Below are 20,923 nucleotides of genomic sequence, written 5' to 3' on the forward strand. Positions count from 1 at the left end.
CCAACCTCACGGACTCCGTGATTGTGTGCTGAAGGCCGTGTGGATGCTCAGGGGGCCTGCCCCCAGTGCCCCTCAGCGAGGCGGGGAAGCTGCCGTGCATTTTGTGGCGCGGCCGGCGCTCCGGGCCCCGCTCCGTGCATTTTGTGGCGCGGCCGGCGCTCCGGGCCCCGCTCCGTGCGCTCTGTGGCGCCGGGCGGGCGAGCGGAAGCGCCGGGCGGGCGGGCGCGGGCCCTTCCGGCGGGCTCGCAGCGCCTCACCCCGCCGCCGCCTCCGCCTCCCCCGCTCGCCGCCCGCCGCCGCCCGGCGCCTCCATCCTGGTACTTGGGAGTCTCCATCCTGGTTTCTCAAGTGCCCGGACCCAAAACAGGAAGTAAGTGCGCGGGGCCCTGCGGGATCGCAGGGCCGGGAGCTCCGGGCAGCGGCGGCGGCCGCGGGCGGAGGGGACGGGGCGGGGAGCGGCCGTGTGCGGCCCCGCGGCTCGGCGCGCTCGGGCCGGGCTGCCGGGCGGGCGGGCAGGGCCGGGAAAGCAGCGGAGCCCGCGGCGGGGCCGTCCAGCGCTGCCGCCAGCCCRGGGCACGGGAAAATGGCGGCGGCCGCCCGGGGCCAAATGGCGGCGCTGGCGGCCGCGGGGCAGCGGCGGCTGAGGCGGGCCCGGAGCCGCCGCCCCGGGGGCAGTGCCGGGCAGGGGCAGGGCCGCTGCCTCCCGCCGCCTGCTCCCCTGAGAGAGCCCTGGGCCAGCCCTGGGCCGCGGCTCCCCGCCTTCCCGGGGAGCTGCCGGGCGTCGGGAGCGCTGCKCACAGCGAAATGGGGAAGCGGGCGGACGGACCGAACCTGGCAATTACCAAATCCCCGCTCCCCTAGGAGGGCAGGGCAGGGGGAGCCCGGCCGGCGCGTTTGTTTTGTTTATTGTGGTTTGGTTTTTTTAATTGTTGTTTCTGATTTAAAATCCCTCCCCCATAATGTCTGTMATAAGAGGCCACCTGCACGATCGCATTTGAATTCCACGATTTCCTCTCGCTGGGTCTGCGCTTGGGGTATCCTGAGTCTGTGGGTTTTATCTGTTTTGTTTTATAATCTGGTTTTTGGGGTTTTTTCCCCCCAGCGGGAGTTGTGATTTGAGGTTGCTTAGGGCAAGTAGAGTCTGAAATGTGCGACTCTGCCAAGATCAGGCGTATCATCTTAGTGTGGGACTAGGATTTTCTGCACTAGAGCTGTGCTCTCTGTTTTGCCAAAATAAAGGATTCCGGTCTGAAAAACCTACTGTTTTCCCCCCTTTTTTTTTTCCTTTTTGAGGTCTCTTTATTCTTGGTTGTGCCCTTGGGCGTGGTGAAGTGTATTACACTTGTATCAGCTACTTCTTCAGCTGACTGATAGTATTTGTATGTATTCATTCACAAAGAGTTACACTCTTCAGCCCCACCTGGCCATTGTTAGTTGAAGTAATCTAGAAAATGCTTTTTGTTTGCCAGCGCCGCTCTGGCTASAGATGTAAGTTGGCCTCTTGACAGCATAGTTAGAATTCCTTTGCAAAACCAGGAAATGCAGGTTCTGCAATGAGATGGATGCGTTTCATTCAGGTTTTCATTTCCATCATTTTATGTGATTATAATAGTAAAAACTTAATGATGTTTTATGACTTACTGAAAAGATGGAACACTAAAACTTCTGTAGTAGCATGCCCAAAAATACTGATTTTTGTCTTAACCACACAAAATTATAAAAGGTTGCTATTCAAGAGACAAACTGGACTGTGTTTTGCATATTCTAATAGGTCCTTTTTTGTGAGCGTTATTTCTGTGTTCATCACAGTTGTCCATCARAAAGCTAGAGAGACTTTGCTTATCAATCTTACGGTTAGGATAATTTTTCTTATTTTTTTTGCATGCTAGATTTCTGCCCATTGTTTATAAAGGTGAAAACGTGACTGAAATGCTTAGCAAGAAATTATTTACATGAAAGGAGAAGAATTTTAGTGCATACAATACTGACAAAGATTTCTATCCATAGCCATAATATTGTGCCCAAGAGCTAGTGTTCTGTTCCTGAAAAAGAAAATTTGAAACTTTCTGTATATATTTTTTTGACAGAGCTGGGACATAGGTTTTGTTTAGTGTTGGTTTTTTCCCCTGTGTGACATTTAAAGCATCCTCATTGCTTTTTGTTAAACTTTCAATGGACAGGCTAGAACTCATGGAGTACTGCCAGATTTGGATCAATGCAAATGAGAAYACTTTGTCCCATCGTGTCTCCCATATATTCAGTTTCAGTCATGGCCCACTTCTCTAAATACCACTGATGAGTAGGATCCAGCTTTCCTAAAGGACTATAATCTCATGCTGATACAGATTAATAAATCCTTGTATGCCTGAAACTCAGGTCCCTGGATCTGTCCAGTTTGGTTCCTTCTCCTCTCTATTGTTGGCAGCTGTTGGAGAAAACTTCTGCGAGGTGGAATTTTAAATTTAAGTAGAACTCATTTGGTCTGGAGTAAAGATGAGGGGGTTTTGTTGAATATTAGCAYAACAGCACTGGTGCTTGTTGAATAATAAAAAATCCTGAAAAAATGTATTGAAAGTATTGACTTGGTATGGAATAAGGCTAAACATTCAGGCTTCCTAAAGTAGGAGGTCCTGTTACGACTTTGTTTACTTTGTGTTACTCTTGAACAAATGTCTTGAAATCCCAATGCATTCCATGTGATTGTCCCAGTTAAATGCCACAATAACTGGAAGCCTCCCTTAAAATAATCTTCAGTTTTTGCTTTTTACAGAACTTAGAGAAACATACTTACTGCCCAATGCAGAGAACACAGCCTTTAATACAACTTAATATAGAAGTTTTAAAAGATTTACAACAGTCCRCTGAAGATTAGACATAACATTCAGTTAATAACTAGGGGCAATGACAGGATTTTGTCTGCAAGAGTAAAAATACTATTTCTTAGAAATGCTTAATTTTTACAGCACACAGAATAATTGAGCCCATCTGCCTGATGACGGTTATTTAGAATTAAAGGAAACATTTTAGAATTAAAGGAATACAAATGAATTGTATTAAGATGTTTAAATTTTTTTTCAGCTTGGTGTAAAGTCAGCTTCGTGGTTTTTTTATGCCTAATTATGCATGCTTCCCAAATAAATAAGAACAGTTCTATTATATAGCTTCAGTGGAAAACTTATATTGGAATTCTATATTAAATGATTCGTGTAGGCAAAGTGTTTTTCCACCTCTTTGGTTGCATGTGGAAACYTGTTTGAAATTGTAATGTAGCTCTAAAAATGGTGGGTTTGGTAAATACACACATAAATCCAACAAGGCAAAAAATGCTTATTGAATTGACAGTWATTTCTAAGGTGCTATCTCATTATGGATTATGACATTCACACTTTTGGTGTACATGTGTATCCAGTGTTCCTTCCCCAAAAGCTAGCACCTTTCTTCAGAACATGAAATATTAGTGATAGATTGGCATCTGTATCTGAATCAAGGATTAAAGAAAAGCCTTGGATTGTTAATTTAAAATTCAAGTAAGCCTTTTGTTTAAAAAAAAAAAAACTTACTTGCATTTTTAAAAGCACATTTAGTRAAGTTGTGAAAAAAAGGTGATGTTTTGGAGGTGATGACACTACTCAGGTCCTAATTCTTAGTACTTAAGAAACCSTGGCTGTCATTTACTTTGTATTTAACTTTTGCAAGAGCAGATGTGTGGATGTGCAGCTGTGTGTAATGAGCAGAATTCAGTGGCACATCCCGAAGCCTCTGCCGTGGTCTGGCATCGTCCAGCACAGCTCCAGCTGCTGCTCCGTGGTGGATCGAGGGCATCAGGCAAGTGCAGTGTCCCTGCAGCCGGGATCAGGAGAAGGCATCAAAGAGGGCATTGGCTCCGGCAGCAGCATTGGCTTTTGCTGCTGTCAGCTCCAGGTGGTCCCATCATGTGTGATATTTGATGTATGTTCAGAGCACTTGCTAGTTACATCATAATATAAGGGATTTGCAAGGTCTGGAGATTGTTTCCTATTCCTGATTTTGGCCACGTATTCATATATTCATGAATACGTTTACCCTGTCCTGGGGTAAATGTAGCTTGAAAGAACCAGTTTGGTTGGTTGGTTTTTCTTTCCATTTTCTTGTCTTTATATAGTCTACTGAATAAAAAATAGTGTCCAAAATATGCATTTGAYTTTGACTTAATTCCTCATGTTCTTTCCACTCAGTTTGCAGTTGTGGTTCAAGGCCATATGGATTAAAGTTGATGGGAATCAAATCAAGGATTCGGCTCTTCCTAAGCTTTTATCAAGGCTTGGTTATGGTTGTTATTTTTGTTCCAAAAACTTAAGATATGCTAAATTCAAGTGTGTTACACAGAATATTACTGTGTTTTTTTCCTGGAGAGCCTGCACTTACAGTTGGCATAAACTTTTTTTGGGAAATCAGAAAAGTTATAAAGCTCTGCTCAGTCCAGGAATTACACTGAGGAACAATTCTTGGGAAGTCACATGTCCTTGAACAAAGTGCAGTGTCTGGTGCTCTGCTATACCTGGGAGCTCACGCTGACCCCTGCAGATGAGTGACTTGATCAGAAGAGTCARTGGTGCCCTCAGATGTGCTGCCTCAGCCACTGTCTGGTTAGTCCTGTYACAGCTCTGGGTGGAAGTGTCAGGGTGGCACTGATTGTGGTGTGGCTTCCTCTCCAGCTCTGGGAATGCTGTCTTTGGACATATCCCTTTTATCCTCTTCCCACCTAACTTTGCAAACCAGCAGGGCAGAGAATGCAAAGGGATTGATTGCCCTGTGGCTTTTATTTGGTGGCCAAATCCTGTAGGTGTACAGATTGATTTTTGGCAAGTCCTGAGTAACTGCTAAAAGAATGACCCAGCTCTGCTGTCCCTGTATTCAATTTTCATCAGTCTTCCAATAAAAAAGAAGGAATGGTCTGCTGTATCTTCTGCTCTGGATGGTGCTGTAGTTTCCACAGCTTTCAGAACAGCTGTAGGTGAAGTGCATGACTGTTGTGTCTTACAAATCTCATGTGTTTCAGGCCTCTAAAGGGATGAAAAAAAAGCAGATTATTTCAACTGATTCTAGAAAAATAAATGTTATGACTATCAATTGTCATAAAATTAAAGAAGAATCCTCTACCTCATTTCCAGTAACTTTAGGAATTTTTACTACAGCAGTTCCTGTAGTAAAACATTCAGAAAGTACATACGACCATTAAGAAGAGCATCTGTTTATTTTGGCCCACTTTGTTCACTCCAAAAGCTAAATTAATGCCTTAAAACTGGGTTGGAAAAGTTGTAGTCTGCTAATTTAGCTATAATGGTTTGGATGTCTTTCATGTTTTAGCGTTAAGAATGCCTCATTGGGTTCCTAGAATCAGTATTACAGCYATGCAGCAAACAGCATCTTCTAGTGAAGGGTAGAGCACAGGCTGTAAAACTCAGCAGCAGATGATCCCAAGGAAGTTACTCCCTCCTACRCTTGCATGTGGCAAGGAACTGTTGCTGATGGTAGATGTGAAAGTAAGTTTGAGAACCCTCTGATKTAAAATGTCAGTGATATCTGAAATTTTTTACATGCTCAGAAGGGTAATACCACTTCATTTGAAGAATCAGTCACTACATATGCTAAAAGATRTGCCAAAACTTCAGCAATTTTAAGAGGTGAGAAGTAATTTTTTAGAAGGACTGGCAGTTTTATCTTTCTAGGATATCACTTCTCTTGGGAATCTTCAATATCAAAGAACATGTTTTTTGATTAAAAATTAAATAGCATCCTGCTRATGCAATATTATTAACATTGCACAGGGAATTTAAATCCAGGTTGTAAATTCCACTTGCGTATGGGTATATGGCTATCCCTGCCTAGTACATGGAAGATTTGTAATGTAATTGTGATTTATTGTTTTTTAAAGCCATAGTCAATTATTATTTAACAACATTTTGGTTTCAGAATAAAAGTTAAAGTATTTTTTGTTGYTGTTGACCTATGAGTAAACACAGAAAAAGTACTAAGCAGTTGAAGGAGAAATAGATTATATTTTCTTTTTACAAGTCTCTGCCAAAGTCAACAAAACCAGGCATAAAACCGATGAAATCTTTGCAAAGCCTCTGGGTATTTTAGATGTGATTTCATTTAGGTTCTTCAGCAACAAAGGTTGCATCTCCTTGGATAAAACTTCTGTCGTGGGGTTTTGCTTTGTTTTATTTCAGAATTACTGCTGGTGATTTACATAGACTTTCTTATAAACTTTGTGTTTCGTTGCAGTACTTTCATAGTGGAAATGAGATTATCAGAGACACTTCATATTGCCCTAATTCTATGACTTCAATGTATATGGCTTGTCCTGGACTACTTATTTTCTCAGTAGCTTTTTGTACTGGTGATTGCTKGCAACCAATTTTTCTGTTGCTCATATTGTCTAAATGCTAAAGAAAAAAATGAAACTTTCACATTTAGTTATATGCATGGAAGGAGAATAAAACTTCGCAACTTGGCAGTCTATAAATAGTGCAGCTATGAGTAATATGACTCTAGAAAAATACTTGTCTATCCTGACTAGCTTACAGTTCTACAATTGCAGAATTTTTAAATTAACAGTGGAACAAATATTAGACAAAAATATCAGATGTGTAGAATTTAGAAATGCTGGAAAAGTAATAACCTAGGTTTGTGTTTGAAAAAAAAACCAAAAATCAGTAGATCACAAATCCTCCTGGATAAGGAGTTTAGATGCTGTTTTTAACTGGAAGAGTTACTTTAAAGCTATCTGATGTTACCCTGTGCAATGTATAAGTGTGYAGGAAAGTAAAGGTAGGTGAATGTCTGAAACTGTGGCTTTTTCATGTGAAAAAGCAGATTCATTCACTGTGGGAGTTTGGGGTGGTTKTTTGGGGTAAGGAGGCAGCATTATGTTCCAAGTGGAGTCCAACTGTAGAAGAGTAATCTTTGTGTTGCTCTTTCAGGTTTGAGTATGAGCACAGTTGAAGAAGAGTCTGACACAGTGACAGTAGAAACCGTGAACTCTGTGACTTTGACTCAGGACACTGAAGGGAACCTAATACTTCACTGCCCTCAAAATGGTATAGAATTGTATTGCATAGCATTTTTTTTTTTGGTTTTTTTTTTTTGTTTATCTGACCACCATACTTCCCTGCCCACAAATTCTGTGAGCTACACAGGGTCACTTTACAGTGCTACAATTTGTTCTGCTTCGGTTTGAGAATGATAAAGTGTCAAATGGTGTGTAAATCCCAAAACTGYCGCCCCGCCAAGATACAGCTGCTGTGATTTATTCCAGTGGAAATGGATTCCTAGAACCAGACATGCACCTAAAGTTCTGTAGACTGGTTTGTGTGTGAGATGATTGAATTTTCATAGAAAATGCCTGTTGAAGCATGTGAACTGTTGTTCCCCATAACTTAGACCAAGTTTCTGGGCAGTAGGAAAGCACTGAACCAGCCTGTCACATTTGCTTTGGCCCACTTTTAAGGAGAACTCTGTCCAAGGCTCCATTTAGTTAACAGGAAGTAATCTGGGTATGTTTTTGTTGTTAGAAGCTGAYGAAGTAGACTCTGAAGACAGCTCTGAACCCCCACACAAGAGGCTTTGCTTATCAGAGGATGATCAAAGCCTTGATGATTCTACTCCATGCATTTCTGTTGTTGCAGTTCCAAGTAAGTTCTTTTATGTACTYGTATAGCAAAAATATCTGTGGTAAAGGTTAAAAGTGAACTCTTTGCATCACATTAGAATATTTTGTGTGGGTTTTTTTTCTTCCAGATTTTATTAAYATACTTAGGCATCATCTTTTCTCCCAGCCTTGGACAGTTTTGGAGCAACTGGTATCTATACAGTACTGGCAATAATAAGCCTGCCTTCRAGTAGATAAGAGACCTGCAGGCACAGATGCATTAAATGAATTGAAGGATAAGTGAATGAACAGCAAACTACATGCTCTCCTCCTGCGAGGAGATTAGGAGACTAGGTTTTTTTTAAGATCAGACAGTATAGTTAATATTTGAGGGTGTTTTTAATAGTGAGGTGTATGTAAAAAAGAATGAATACTGAATCAGTCTTAAGGAAGTTGATGTAAGATAGTTTAATATAATCTCCCAAAGGGAGACTAAATCAGATCTTGTTAAAATACCAATTTGCAGTACTTAGAGTGGCTGTTTATGTGGGGGAACTAGGTAGAAATTCATTAGAAATAAAGGCATCATCATGTTGCAGTGGAAGGAAGACTCGGGGAAATACATGCAGCCAAAAGATTTGAATGTTGTCCCTTAATAATGCCGGGAACTAATAGAGATAGGGCTAGAAAGGAAGTATTAATATATTTTCAAATGTTTGCATCAAACACGTTTCGTTTATGTTTCACATTAGGTCTTAATTGTAGTCAAGCACAAAACTGAAGGTTTCAAAACCTGTATTTAAATTTTATGATGAGGAGCAGTTGATAATAATTTTAGTGAATTTACTGTGTSAACAAATAAATACTGAATAAGGCTCTTCAGAATTTTCAGTTCAAAGGTTGCAATTTGTAAACTTGCAGCATGCMTAAAAATGTTTCAGGAGAAAAATGGGCAACTAACTTAACCATTCTGAAGTTTCAGAAAATGATCAGAGCTTTGAGGTGACCATGACGGCTACCACTGAGGTAGCTGAAGATGAGATTAATGAAGGAACTGTTACCCAGATTCAGGTACAGTAGAACTTCAAAATTTACTGTTTTGATATATGCTTTTATTTAAATTAAAATGRAAAGGGAAACAAATATCAGAAATGCTTATTAAATTAATAAGACTCTGAAACAAATGTACACAAGCATGAATCTTGTTTGTAAAAGTGCTGTTCTGTATAAGGGCAGTTGAATCACTTTATGTATGAGAGGGGTTATGTGTAGTCTAAGTTACTGGCCAAAGACAATGCAGCAAAAAGTAATATGGGTAACCCTCCACTGGTAATTACTTGCTCTCTTGTGATGTTAATAGAAGACAAATTTATCTGTTATTTCTGTCAATAAGTTAAGCTTTATAATTACAGGCTAAAGTAGGTTTTGTTTTGCCACCAGTCCTAACAGTTACCCACAGTTTTTATATGTGGTAGGTATATACCATGTTTAAAAGCTCTAGACTAGAGGTGATGGRCATAGTCCTCTTTCCACCACAGCCAGTGAGTCTCTTCATACTCACCGTACATTAAACAGTAAACATTAAACAGGACAGATGAAGAACCTTAACTAATTTATTATTGCAACATCTGTATATTAAGATGCTAAATCTTACTCGGGTGTTTTAAGAAAGGTGATGCTTTCAATGCCATATCTAAAATGTGGCACTTTTGAACACTCAGCAAGGTGACCACATGCRGTGATTTAATTTTCCTTCAAACTGTGTCTGCATTTTAACTGCAAAGTGATACAAACAACTACATATCTGACTGGAAAWTTTCATATTGGTCTTTTCAAGATTCTTCAGAATGAACAGCTGGATGAAATYTCTCCAATGGGCAATGAAGAAGTATCAGCTGTTAGTCAAGCCTGGTTTACAACCAAAGAGGATAAGGATTCTCTRACCAATAAAGGTAGGGTATTTCAAATGCAGTTTTACCATGCTGTAAAAAGGTAAACTATTCCAAATGCCTCAGAACGTTATGCAAGTGTCATGAAGTAATCTCTGGTCTGCCTTTTTGGAGATGGGCCATGCCTGCAGTGGTGACAGTAGTGGCCACAGTAGGGAAGGGCTGGGTTCACTGTGTGTCAGCCCAGATGGGGCAGAGAGTTGTGTTTGCCTGGTCAGGGAGTGGGATGTCGCAGCAGAGGGGAGTGCATCAGGAAAAAAGACAATCCAGGCTCAGCTTAATGGAGTTGTTTCAGAAGAAGAGGGCTCCTGCAGACCGGGATCTAATGACATAATCTCTGCTACTCCTAAAACTTCCACCCCCTTGGGCATTCCTCCCTTTGCAAATATAACTGTGCAATCACATAGTAGTTGCTGAACTTWAGAGCTTTTGTTGTTTCTTTCCTCCCCACAGGGGAAGTGGCTTTCTAAACCTAGAGAAACAACTTAGTGTCAAATGAAGATGTGTTGTCTCCCCGGTTTCTTCAGCCTCTCTACTGCTATTCTTACTTGGACTTTTACTTTTTATAGAGGAGCAATATTTTTTTTCCTGTCAGTTCAAAGCAACTCCCTTTTTTTGTTAGAAACATTTAGGAAGAGACGCAGCATTTGTCAGCTGGTCAAAGCAGGGCCACTAAATCTGGTGATTCCAGTTAAGAGGTTAATAATTTGAGGAAGATGTTTCTAGTAAAATATGCCAARAAAAATATTTGAGRATCCCTGCTGGCCRAACTTTTCTTGTAAGCTCTGGTTTSTCACAGAGATCAGCAGTGAAGGAATGCCAGTACGTGTCTTCTTTTTACAGTAGCTCAGAGTTTGGCATGGGTTACCTGAGCTCATAATTTTATAGCAGTCTCCACCTGATAATGCTTTCTTCACAGACCTRTGGGCAGGTTATGGTAATTTTGACTGTGAATATGCAAAAATATAAAGGGCAGAATATATGTCCTTTCTTAAAATAGTTTGGTATTAAAGGTTATTTCATGTAAAGAGTAGCAGTGTCCCATATAGTCAGTTCAAAGSCTTGGACAGATGTGTGAATCACAGTTGCAGTAAAACATTACTTTTCTGTCTCTTTATCTGTGGAAGAAGAGATTGAAGCTATGGGGCACAGGGAAAGAGTTTTCTCTCACCAGTTCCAATGGAATTAGTAATAATGCCTGTACTTTTCATTATAATTGGATTTGAGTAAACAGTCTCTTTGGTGTGTTCTGTCAGTCAGCTCTGGTAATTAGCAGGCTGAGAAGGAAGTACCCTAATTTTTCTGAGCAGAGGTGGGCAGGTAGCCAGCACACACCAGTATGTAAACTGGGTCACATCAGCATAAGCTTAATTAAAAGTATGATATGACCATAAGAGGCAGAAAGAATAATTAAGAGTAGGAATGTTTTAATGTTTTATTGACAGACTTCAGATTTGAAATTTTCTCTCTGAATAAAGTTGGTTGGGTTTGCATTTAAAGCTTAGCTGGCATTGTAGTTKCTAAGGGCATAGAGAGGAAACGCTTTTGTTTCTGTTGGTTTGCTGCTTTTATTTGGGGCAGTAAAAGACTCACCACAAATTTTTATCTTGACTGTGACCCCTAAGCATTACTCCCAATGCAAAAAAATAGGAGATGGGGGACCAGCTTGTCAGAAAAGTCGAGCATTTACCTCTATGAAAAGCACTCACAGTAGGTGGCACTACTCACATGTTCAGGAACGTTAAGGCATGCAAGAGAATCCCACTTTGTTGCCAGATCCTCAGGTAATCTTCTGAGTCACATTTTAAGTTCCAGCTYCTGGAATCATTTTGAGTGCATTGAAATTTCAGCTGTCAGTTTAAAGAMAGAAATTTTCTAGTTGCAGCTGAAGAGAAAGCCTGAAAATGTGACTTGACAGCACATAGAGGAGTTCATGTTCTGTTTTTAAAAATTGGATGTTTTTGAAGAGAGGTCTGACTCACATTATTTAAATATTAGTTGATGGATGCTGTCAGTTATGAAATAACATCTGTTTAAAATTAATCCTGGTTTTATTTTTAGTAGCTAAAATGACTCTTTGTTAATTGCAGTATGGGTCATGTTTTCAGATACTTCTGTTCTTGCTGTTTTTCTGGCCTTCACTTCAGTAATTAGTTTGTCATTTCTGTTTTCAGGCCATAAGTGGAAGCAAGGGATGTGGTCAAAGGAAGAAATTGACATTTTAATGAGTAACATTGAGCGTTATTTAAAGGTATGTTTAGAGTGTGTTTGCTGATAGTTGGTGTGCAGGTCTTGCTAGAAACCAACTTTCTTTAGTACTTCCCAGAATATGCAATATGATTCAGACTGATTAATTGTAAAGGTGGTCATTACCCATTTGAAATGCATAGGAAAATTTTAGCCCTTCACAGGATTTAAGTACTAGTGAATGTAACATTGCTTTTAATTTTTGTACTGGGTATAGCCCATTTTGAACATCCTGACATGACATTTTCTGCTGCTGAATCTCTGAATATACATTCATGACTCCTGAAACCTTTGTTGAAGATTGTGGAAAAAAACTGCACTGGCAGTAGAGATAATTTTCCTTTCTGAGCACTGAATACAACTTCCAGACTTCCTTGTTGCCAAGTCTGTGATTGTGTACTACACTAGCAGGATGCCTGTGTCTGCTTTCCTCCCCTTAATTTATTTGGGTCAGAGTTCACTGCAAATGGGCGTGTGGTGAACACACTGACAGTGATAATTGCTCATAAGTCATATTTGTGGCAGGCTTGCAGCTGAGAATATTTGAGCTGAGCCCTAACAACTGAGGATATATAGCCTAGATATTACAGCTTCACTTTCCTTCACTTGTGGTTTTAGAAAGAGCCCTGAATTTGGTGTTCATTGGGATAAAAATCCACAGTATTAGTTGTAAAGAGTGTGTCTGCCCACACACATATTAGAGATTCTGCACAAAATCATTCATGGATAATACTATGTTTTAAATGTAGTGAAGCTTTTTTAAGCTAGCTAAACAGCTTTTCTGAGTTACTGATAAAGCATTTGATTCATTCTTTTCCCATTTATCTGTTTTTATGTACTAGCTTTGAATAACTGAAATATAGCGATTTTTAGTTGAAGCTGAAGTTGAGCATAAGCTTTACTGTTATACTTCATTCCAGTGTTTTTGTATGAATTTATTTTGAGTTTCCATCAGTACAAGAGTAGCTTAATTGAAAGAAATTGCTTTTGCATGAAGAATATCTAAAATTATGTAATAAATTGATATTGCTCTGTTTGACAACCTTCCCTTGTATGGCCCCAGGCTATTTCCACCACAGTACATTTTCCATGATGTTCTATATGATGGTTCAATTTTTGATCTTAAAATGCACATTGGACAATTTTTCTTCTTAAATGTGGATAGGAGTTAAAGCTTCTGTGTCTTCCTGGACTCCAATATGAAAAACCCAAAACCTAGTGTTCAGGGTTTTGTATTTGAGGGAGCTAATCCATAAATACTCAGTTTTACTTTTGGACTGTGGTATTTGTGATACACAGAAAGTTGCATAATGGCTTCAGTTCTTGTGTTCTACTTCTTGATTCCTAGGAGACTTTATCTAAGGTGTTTTGTTTGTGGTTTTTTTTTTTGTTTGTTTTTTTAAATGCTTTGTTCTAGGCCCGTGGAATAAAAGATGCCACTGAAATTATATTTGAAATGTCAAAAGATGAAAGAAAAGATTTCTACAGGACAATAGCTTGGGGTCTGAATCGGCCTCTCTTTGCTGTCTATAGAAGAGTTCTTCGCATGTATGATGACAGAAACCATGTTGGAAAGTATGAAAACCTCTAATGCTGCATGGTTTTATTGGTATGAGTAGGGTCATGTATTTATGTTTGACATGTTTTGTGTGAGACAGAAATTTTTAACCAAACAGGTCTAGATCTTTTGAATGTTACCTCTGCTGAATGCTGGTAGATCAGCCGTGACCACAGTTGTGTTCAATTGATGCTATTCAATGACAACTTTTAAAAGCAGACTAAAAAACAAAAACAAAGGTGAATAACAGATTCTGGTCTGATGAGAAGACTTGGACACAAGCATGGATCTGCTGACATGTAACTTTTTCTAGAGCTGTGACCTGGAAGTAATTGATCTTCACCCCTTATGCCCTTAGCTTGTCCTTCTGTAAAGCAGTGGTCTGGTGCCATCCAGAAAGGATAGTTTTTGAAGGCRGTTGAAAATTTGAAATGCCTTCTCAATGCTGATTTGCTTTTTTGATGGAAAGTCAGCTGGATGGTGTTTGTGAGCTGAGACAATAAGGAAGAAGTAGCTGTTCAATGGACAGAATTCTAATTCTGTTCATAGGAGCAAGATCATAGAGAATGAGGAATATGTCTGACAAATGAGAGAAATGTTATACTAGTTAACCTTAGAAATGCTCTAATATGGAAAATAACATTTGCTCCTCACATTCTTCCAATGTATTCAGTCAGATTGTTTCTTACAGCTGAAATTCCTTAATCTCTTGTTGTAACTAAATGCTTACTGTGTGGTTAGTAAAATAATATTGATGCTGTATGCTTTCTGTTTAAAATAATATCTTTTTATTTACTTGTTGCTTAGGTATACTCCTGAGGAAATTGAAAAGCTTAAAGAGTAAGTCTTAAGARCAAGGTCACTCTTCCTTGTTTATATTTAGTAGCTTGAACAATTTTTAAATGTTTGCTTATATAAAGTATCTGAAGAGTTACAAGTAAATTTTACTGCTCCAACACTATCCTAAAATAGTGATTCCTATCTAAAGAAAAATGAAGCTGCATTTGGATTCCTTTAAATTTTTTTTCCTAATATGTGATCAGGACCTCACAGCATGCGACAAAGTTCTAAAGCAAGGCTTCTGTTGTAACTAGGAATGTTTCAGATTTTTACAAGCACASTCAGTATTTGTGGTTATGAGTAACAGAAAGTCCATTTCTTAGGAAAATCTGAGCAAAGGTTGTCCCTAAAGGAAGTGGCAGGTCAAAGTAGGATCTTCCCTAGGAAGTATTGCACGTACATAAATTATCAGTACAGCTCAAAAAGCCTAATTTTAAGTTCCTGAGCCTGATAGATCAAGGAGATGGGGCTGCAGACTTTATCACTTYCTGCACATTTTGAGGGTTGAGCAGTTTGAAGAAATGTTGAACTGAAGGAAGGAAGGAAGGGGATCTATCACATTGCATTGATGGATCCGTTTGGATCAATTGAGCTGGTTTGTGTTGTTCACAAGGTGCCTGTAGTTCCAGATGCTTCAGAGCTAGTCATGGGTCAACATTCTAAGCAACCTGCTGTTATGTGAGGGAGGAAAATGGTTGTTAAAATGCTGAACATGATTATGCAGTGTTTTGCTTAATTTAAATTCTAGGATGCCTGGGTTTTCATCGGGCATTATTAAGATTTCTCAAGTGTTCTTTACACCACCTGAAAATCATTGAGAAACCTGTATAGAATGGAAATTGGCTGTTTGTCTAAACATTCATCTTGTGTTTAACACATTCATTAAGCCTCACAATGCTCATGCAAGACAGATATTAAACATTTTGTAAGTATCTTGTTAGCTGATCCAAAATGCTTCTAGAAACACATAGGAAAAATAGMAGAAAATATTAATAGTAAAGTAGCAAAGTAATTCCCTWYTCTSTYTTTAAGACCSTAAACTGCACATTCATTCTATTTTTATTAGAGAATTTTTGATACTTTGGTAATTTCTTAACTGGRTGTAGTGCTAATGAGCCCATTTCTCTTTAGGCTGAGAATAAAGCAYGGTAATGATTGGGCCACAATAGGAGCTGCCCTGGGGAGAAGTGCTTCATCTGTAAAGGATCGATGTAGATTGATGAAGGATACCTGCAACACAGGTGAGGTAAATGCTGGTGTCAGAAATGGATATTCTGGTTAAAATTCTGTCCCTTGTGTTTTATGGTTATAAACTWACACTTCAAGTTTGGTATCAATTAAGAGAGACACAGATATACTTCAGAAATAAAGTATTGTTTATTTCGTAATGTCTATATTCATGTATAAAGGAAAATTTAGTCAGACCTCATGTGATTAATGTCCACTCAATTGTTGCATGGTTAATTTATTCCAGCTAATACAATTAAGGTAGATTGGATCACTTTGCTTTGTTCACTATTTAGTTCTGGGTGGCCTCATTCATCTCCAAGAGGAAGGAAAAAGAGAAATCTGGCAGCAGAATGGTGGAATTGTGCATTTGTTAATCAGTAAGGGATATGATATGAATTGTTAGTAATTAGGATCAGTACATCATCTTCACAAGTCAATATTTGCATCTGAAATAAGATGTTGGACATGGAAGCTGAATGTCTGCTGGCATGTTAYGCATCAGAACAGAGGGTATTTCCTGCTAGTTAAATTGGAGGGCTTATCTCTTTCAGGAAAGTGGACAGAGAAAGAAGAAAAAAGACTGGCAGAAGTAGTGCATGAGCTGACAAGCACAGAGCCAGGTGACATTGTCACACAAGGTGTGTCGTGGGCTGCTGTGGCAGAACGGGTCGGGACGCGCTCGGAGAAGCAGTGCCGCTCTAAATGGCTCAACTATCTCAACTGGAAACAGAGTGGGGGCACCGAGTGGACCAAGGAGGATGAAATAAATCTGATCTTGAGGTTTGTTATTTTAGTTACTTTTAAAGGTTTGTAATATGTGTTGATAGCAGGATTCCATTGGGGTCCGTTTTGCTGATTTCCTAGACACTGAAAATTCTAGAACCTTCCAAAAATCACTGCTGTGTTTACAGTTCCCAGAGATATATTATTGAACATATTTTTTGTTTTTTGTTTTTTTAGTGAATGTTAGTGTTCGTGAAAGGTGTCAGATTGAAAACCCTGGAGACTGAAGTCTTCTTTATTCCACAGAAAAGGTACAGCACAGGCAGCAAACCGTGCAAGCTTCCCACACGTTGCCCCACCGATGCGCTTTAACCCTTAACTGGAGGGTAGCTCAGTCTCCCTGCCCGTTCAGTCCTTGGCCTCTCTGCTGAGATGACCAACAAGGGTCAAGTGTGGTGGTGGTTTCTGTGGACGTCTTGTCTACAAAGAGCTAAACTGAGACTGCAAATTAATTTCATGTAGGCCACCAAACACTGATTGGATATCAGCATCTCTGACTACATTTGAACTGGCAACCTGGTAGTGACTTTGGAAATCCTTTGCTCTCTCCAGTCCTCCTCCCATTCTGAATGCCTTTAACTCAGGCTTTTTAGCCAGTGGATTTTTATGGTTGGGTGGGAATAAAAAGCCAAGACATCCAGGGAATCTAAGGATTACTTACWAAGTATTATTAATTTACTAAAGTGGTTTGACATGAACTCAAAATGAGGAGCCTGATTCCACATTTCAGAATGTGCTGGGCATTTTTCTTAGTATTTCTGGTTTTGTCTATCCAGATATCCTTTTCTCATCCTACAAGGTTGGTTTTGGTAGCTTTTTTTGTTTTTACTTTTTTCTTTCTTTAGCTAGCAAGAGTGCTCTTGCTTTGTTTGTGAAGAGGACTTTTCTTCCATAAAAATATTTTCCCCTCACTGTTCACCTCTCTTTCATATGCTCCAAGTACAGATAAGGGCAGTTCTGAGATTTTTATTGATTTCAAACAGATTCTGGTAAAGAAGACTGTCTCTTATCTGGAGAGCCTGCTGGGATTGATTTATGAGAAACTGTTTAATGGTGTAGTTAACTTCATCTACTTTGGCTAAGAAGCATCTGAGAGAAGGCAAAAATCTGTGTTAAGGACAAAYAATTGTTATTTAGAAGAAAACAGAAGTAAATATCATAACATGAAATTAATTAAGTGAAATTTCAGAGTGAATCTCAGGAAGTGTTTCCTGCCTTGGAGATGTGTTTGGGGAATGTTTTTTTTAAAAAAATAAAAAGGTGCAAGTGCCACCACTTGGAATGCTTCACGATAATCCAATCTAAATCCTAATGTATATGTAAATAAGGAGAATAATCCTGCATGGCAAGGAGATGGACTGGATCATCTAGCAGGTCTAGTCCATCTYCTGTTGTTTATGATTCTGCTTGATCTCTGGCAGCGTGGAGCCTTGGAAGCCTGTGTCGATTCCTGAGCTCTGGTGGGCTGGTCACTAGCATGTCATTCTGCGCTGTTACGTGTGACACGGCCGGACATGTGCAGCACCCCTGCCGGCCTGGAGGGCAGTTTCTAACAGGTCAATATCTTCTGTATCCTGCCAGGATAGCGGAACTTGAAGTTTCTGATGAGAATGACATCAATTGGGATTTGCTGGCTGAAGGATGGAGTAGTGTCCGCTCCCCACAGTGGCTTCGGAGTAAATGGTGGACCATTAAAAGACAGATTGCAAACCACAAAGATGTTTCATTCCCTGGTAATGTACTACTTGCACACTTCTCCTCTGAATGTGTCAAAGGAATAAGGCTGCATTTTGTTGTCTGCTTACAGCATTGCTGGCCAAAGAGGGCATTGCTTCTTTGCTGCAAGTTACTGGCCCCTTGGATCTGCTGGCTGAATTGCTCCTACAAGCAATCCTTAAATGTTTCAGTCAAACAAGSCAAGCTGATGTGTACAACTAGACAGATTTTGCCATCCCTGCTCACTTTGGCTTAAGTGAGAGCGTGTATATAAGCAGCTCAGCTGGCAGATCTCAGATGATGCTGATCTTTGGTATGGAGGGCAGTGACCTCTTCAGGTGGAAGAGGATATGTATCTGCAGCCTAACTGTGGCCTCAGGTTAGATGTGTTACCTTTACAATGCTAAAATGTAGTCTTTGTCAGGTGCTGAGCCTTGCCTGTAGACAGAAGGTAGATSTACTGCTAGCTGCAGTGAGGAGAAGGAGAGGAATCAGGAGCGTAATGCTCCCCAAATACATCTCAGCATTTTCCCATTCTGGCGTGGAGAAACTAAGCCAGAAGGGTCTCTGTGACCTTCAGACCTCCCTTTGTCTGACTTGRGGAGAGGAAAAATTCAGATTAGTCATGTCATAATTAATGACAGATGTAATTCAATGCACACTGTGGTCACCAGTGTGGTTATATATTATTACTGCCTGGAGGCTGCTGTTGGGAGGAGAGCCCCTGTTACCACACATTAACAGGCAGTTGTTGCATCAAATAATTCAAAATATGAATGCAGCACTGAATCACCTGGCTCTGCTCTGTTTTTCTTGATAAAGTGGGAAATGTTTAGGCAGTTTGCTGTACTGAATGCTGAGGCCTCAGGTTTTGTAACCTGCTGTTATGTCAGCTGCTCCCTCAGCAGGGCCAAAGCAATCATAGAGAAGAAGGTGGGTGGTTYTGTTGGAGCAGTGGGCCTCTTCATGCACAGGTGAAGAATTGTAATATTCTGCTGTGGGATTCATTCTCTTTTGCTCCCCATTTTCAGTGACATTTCTGTCAAGCTCTTGAACAAATCTGCTTCTGTGTTGTAGAAGATGGGAGGATTTAATTCTGGTAGCAGCATTACACAACTAGTCTTASTAAAACTTTTTGTGGATTTGGGATATACCATACATCATTTTAGAGAGTTACTAAATTTTATGAGCTGYGTGTTATTTCTTCTTCCCCAAGCATCCTGCAATGCCTGGATTTCACGAGGAAATCTGGTTCACTGTAGTGGTTGACTACAAATGGTCTATGCGTGTGCTAAATTTCTAATTTCTGTCTCTGGAGGTTGCTTAAGTTCCAAATTCTGTAGGATTTTGGATGCTTTTTTCATCTTGGGTTAATCACCAATTGCAGCATTTCTAATGTGCTTCTTCAGCCTGCTTTAACATGAATGTTTTTTTGTCTCAGTGCTGATAAAGGGTCTTAAACAGCTCCACGAGAACCAAAAAAACAATCCAGGGCACCAGCTTCCAGAGAACAAATGTGGCAGTGGATTAGCAAACACTAACTCCAGCTCAGGGGTCCAGCATGTTCAGATCCGGGTGGCTCGCTTGGAGGAGAGCACAGGCAATGCCCCGAGCCCCATGGCAGCTCTGCAGATCCCAGTGCAGATCACCCATGTCTGTAAGTACTGAAAAAAGCCACTCACATGAAACCTGAAGCTTTCTTATGTTAGGATGGTGAAGGAGGAGTGAGCATATCTTAAAGAGTTTTATTCAATCTTYCTTGGTCCCGCCATAACTTCAAACAAAGAATTTCTGGCTTCCATTTACCTGTTTCTAACTTGTTATCTAATACAGRTATTGCTGTGACAGTGGGTACTAAAATTAGAGCACCTGGATACAGATGTTGTAGGTGTCTGTGTGTGCACACAGGAGTTTGCCACATAACCTGCCCTTTGAAAAGCCTTCAGTGCACAAACCTCTCAGTGAAGAGAGTATATCCAGTTACTCTTCAAGTTGTTTCTGGTCACTCTTGTGTAGAACAATGAACATCATGTACAGGATCTCCTTTTGTGAATTACATAGATTTCTGTCCCTAAATTCTGATGCAGGGAACTGAAGGRAAGGTATAAACGTTTTTTCCTATCCTGCTCTTTATTATACAGTCATTTCTAGGCACAGACACTCTGGAAAGCGTTTGCTGCCAAGTCATACCAGCATTCAGCCAGCGTTCTGTTCTAACCACTGCATTTTTTTTTTTTTTAGTTGCAGCTCCCCATACTCTTAAGGATGAACTTTGCTCATTATCAAACATTTATTACCAGGTCTACTCTGAGTGTAGTTCTAACTGCTTAATTTTGTAACTAATCTTATTAAGTGACTGGTCACATGTTGTCTGTCATCTGCACTGTGTGTTATTTTACACCATTTGTCATTAKTGAATTATATTAGCAAAATATAATGTTTTGGTCTTGCTGATTACCAGATTAGTTACAGAATATTCTGAGTTGGAGGGGCTCCACATGGATTATTGAGTTCCAGCTCTTAATTGAATGTCCTGTTCAGGGGTTGGACCCACAACTTAGGTATTACTAGCACACCTGTCTGATCAAGTGATCTAAGCTGATTAGGCTGCAAACTGATTCTTCAGACTCTGCCTAAATAGGCATTTGGCAAACAATTTTCTGTTTATAATTTTATTAGATTGACCTATCTTTATTTATTAAGTGCTATCTTTATTTATTAAGTGCTATCTTCATTTTATGTGGTTTATTTTCTAATTAGAATGACACAACCCCAAGCCAAGAACTTTTAATCTGTCATAATACATCAGTGGTCTCAGACTTTGAGTGAACCTTGATCAAAGCYGATGGGTTTTGATGAGCAGGCAGGATGGGCTGGGACCCTTGAACCTTTGGTCCTTTCTGAATTGAATCCTGTAATCGTTGTTTTGTGGCTTTACTTGCCTTTGTCTGCCTAACAAGCCTTTTT

The 20,923-nt window shown here is 40.0% G+C and overlaps 1 protein-coding gene across 3 annotated transcripts in view; it reads left to right on the forward strand.

Annotated features, from left to right (window-relative positions):
• Positions 1–233: 233 nt before the first annotated feature.
• The window catches only part of DMTF1 (cyclin D binding myb like transcription factor 1), a 28,310-nt gene continuing 7,620 nt past the window's right edge, over positions 234–20,923 (forward strand). Inside the window, exons 1-12 of one of the 3 annotated variants that reach the window (XM_057366421.1) lie at positions 234–370; positions 6,966–7,082; positions 7,557–7,676; positions 8,610–8,704; positions 9,471–9,585; positions 11,757–11,833; positions 13,247–13,404; positions 14,195–14,227; positions 15,359–15,468; positions 16,009–16,237; positions 17,822–17,973; positions 19,398–19,613. In XM_057366421.1, coding sequence (XP_057222404.1) covers positions 6,974–7,082; positions 7,557–7,676; positions 8,610–8,704; positions 9,471–9,585; positions 11,757–11,833; positions 13,247–13,404; positions 14,195–14,227; positions 15,359–15,468; positions 16,009–16,237; positions 17,822–17,973; positions 19,398–19,613 — 1,414 coding nt within the window. In that variant the 5' untranslated portion in view covers positions 234–370; positions 6,966–6,973. Of the gene's footprint in view, positions 371–6,965; positions 7,083–7,556; positions 7,677–8,609; positions 8,705–9,470; positions 9,586–11,756; positions 11,834–13,246; positions 13,405–14,194; positions 14,228–15,358; positions 15,469–16,008; positions 16,238–17,821; positions 17,974–19,397; positions 19,614–20,923 lie in introns of those variants that run through there. The other 2 variants (XM_057366422.1, XM_057366423.1) reach the window with 2 other exon arrangements.

Source organism: Malurus melanocephalus, unplaced genomic scaffold (assembly GCF_030028575.1).
Source record: "Malurus melanocephalus ecotype Western Australia unplaced genomic scaffold, MMel_1.1 scaffold_65, whole genome shotgun sequence".
In the NCBI taxonomy this organism is placed as follows: domain Eukaryota; kingdom Metazoa; phylum Chordata; class Aves; order Passeriformes; family Maluridae; genus Malurus; species Malurus melanocephalus.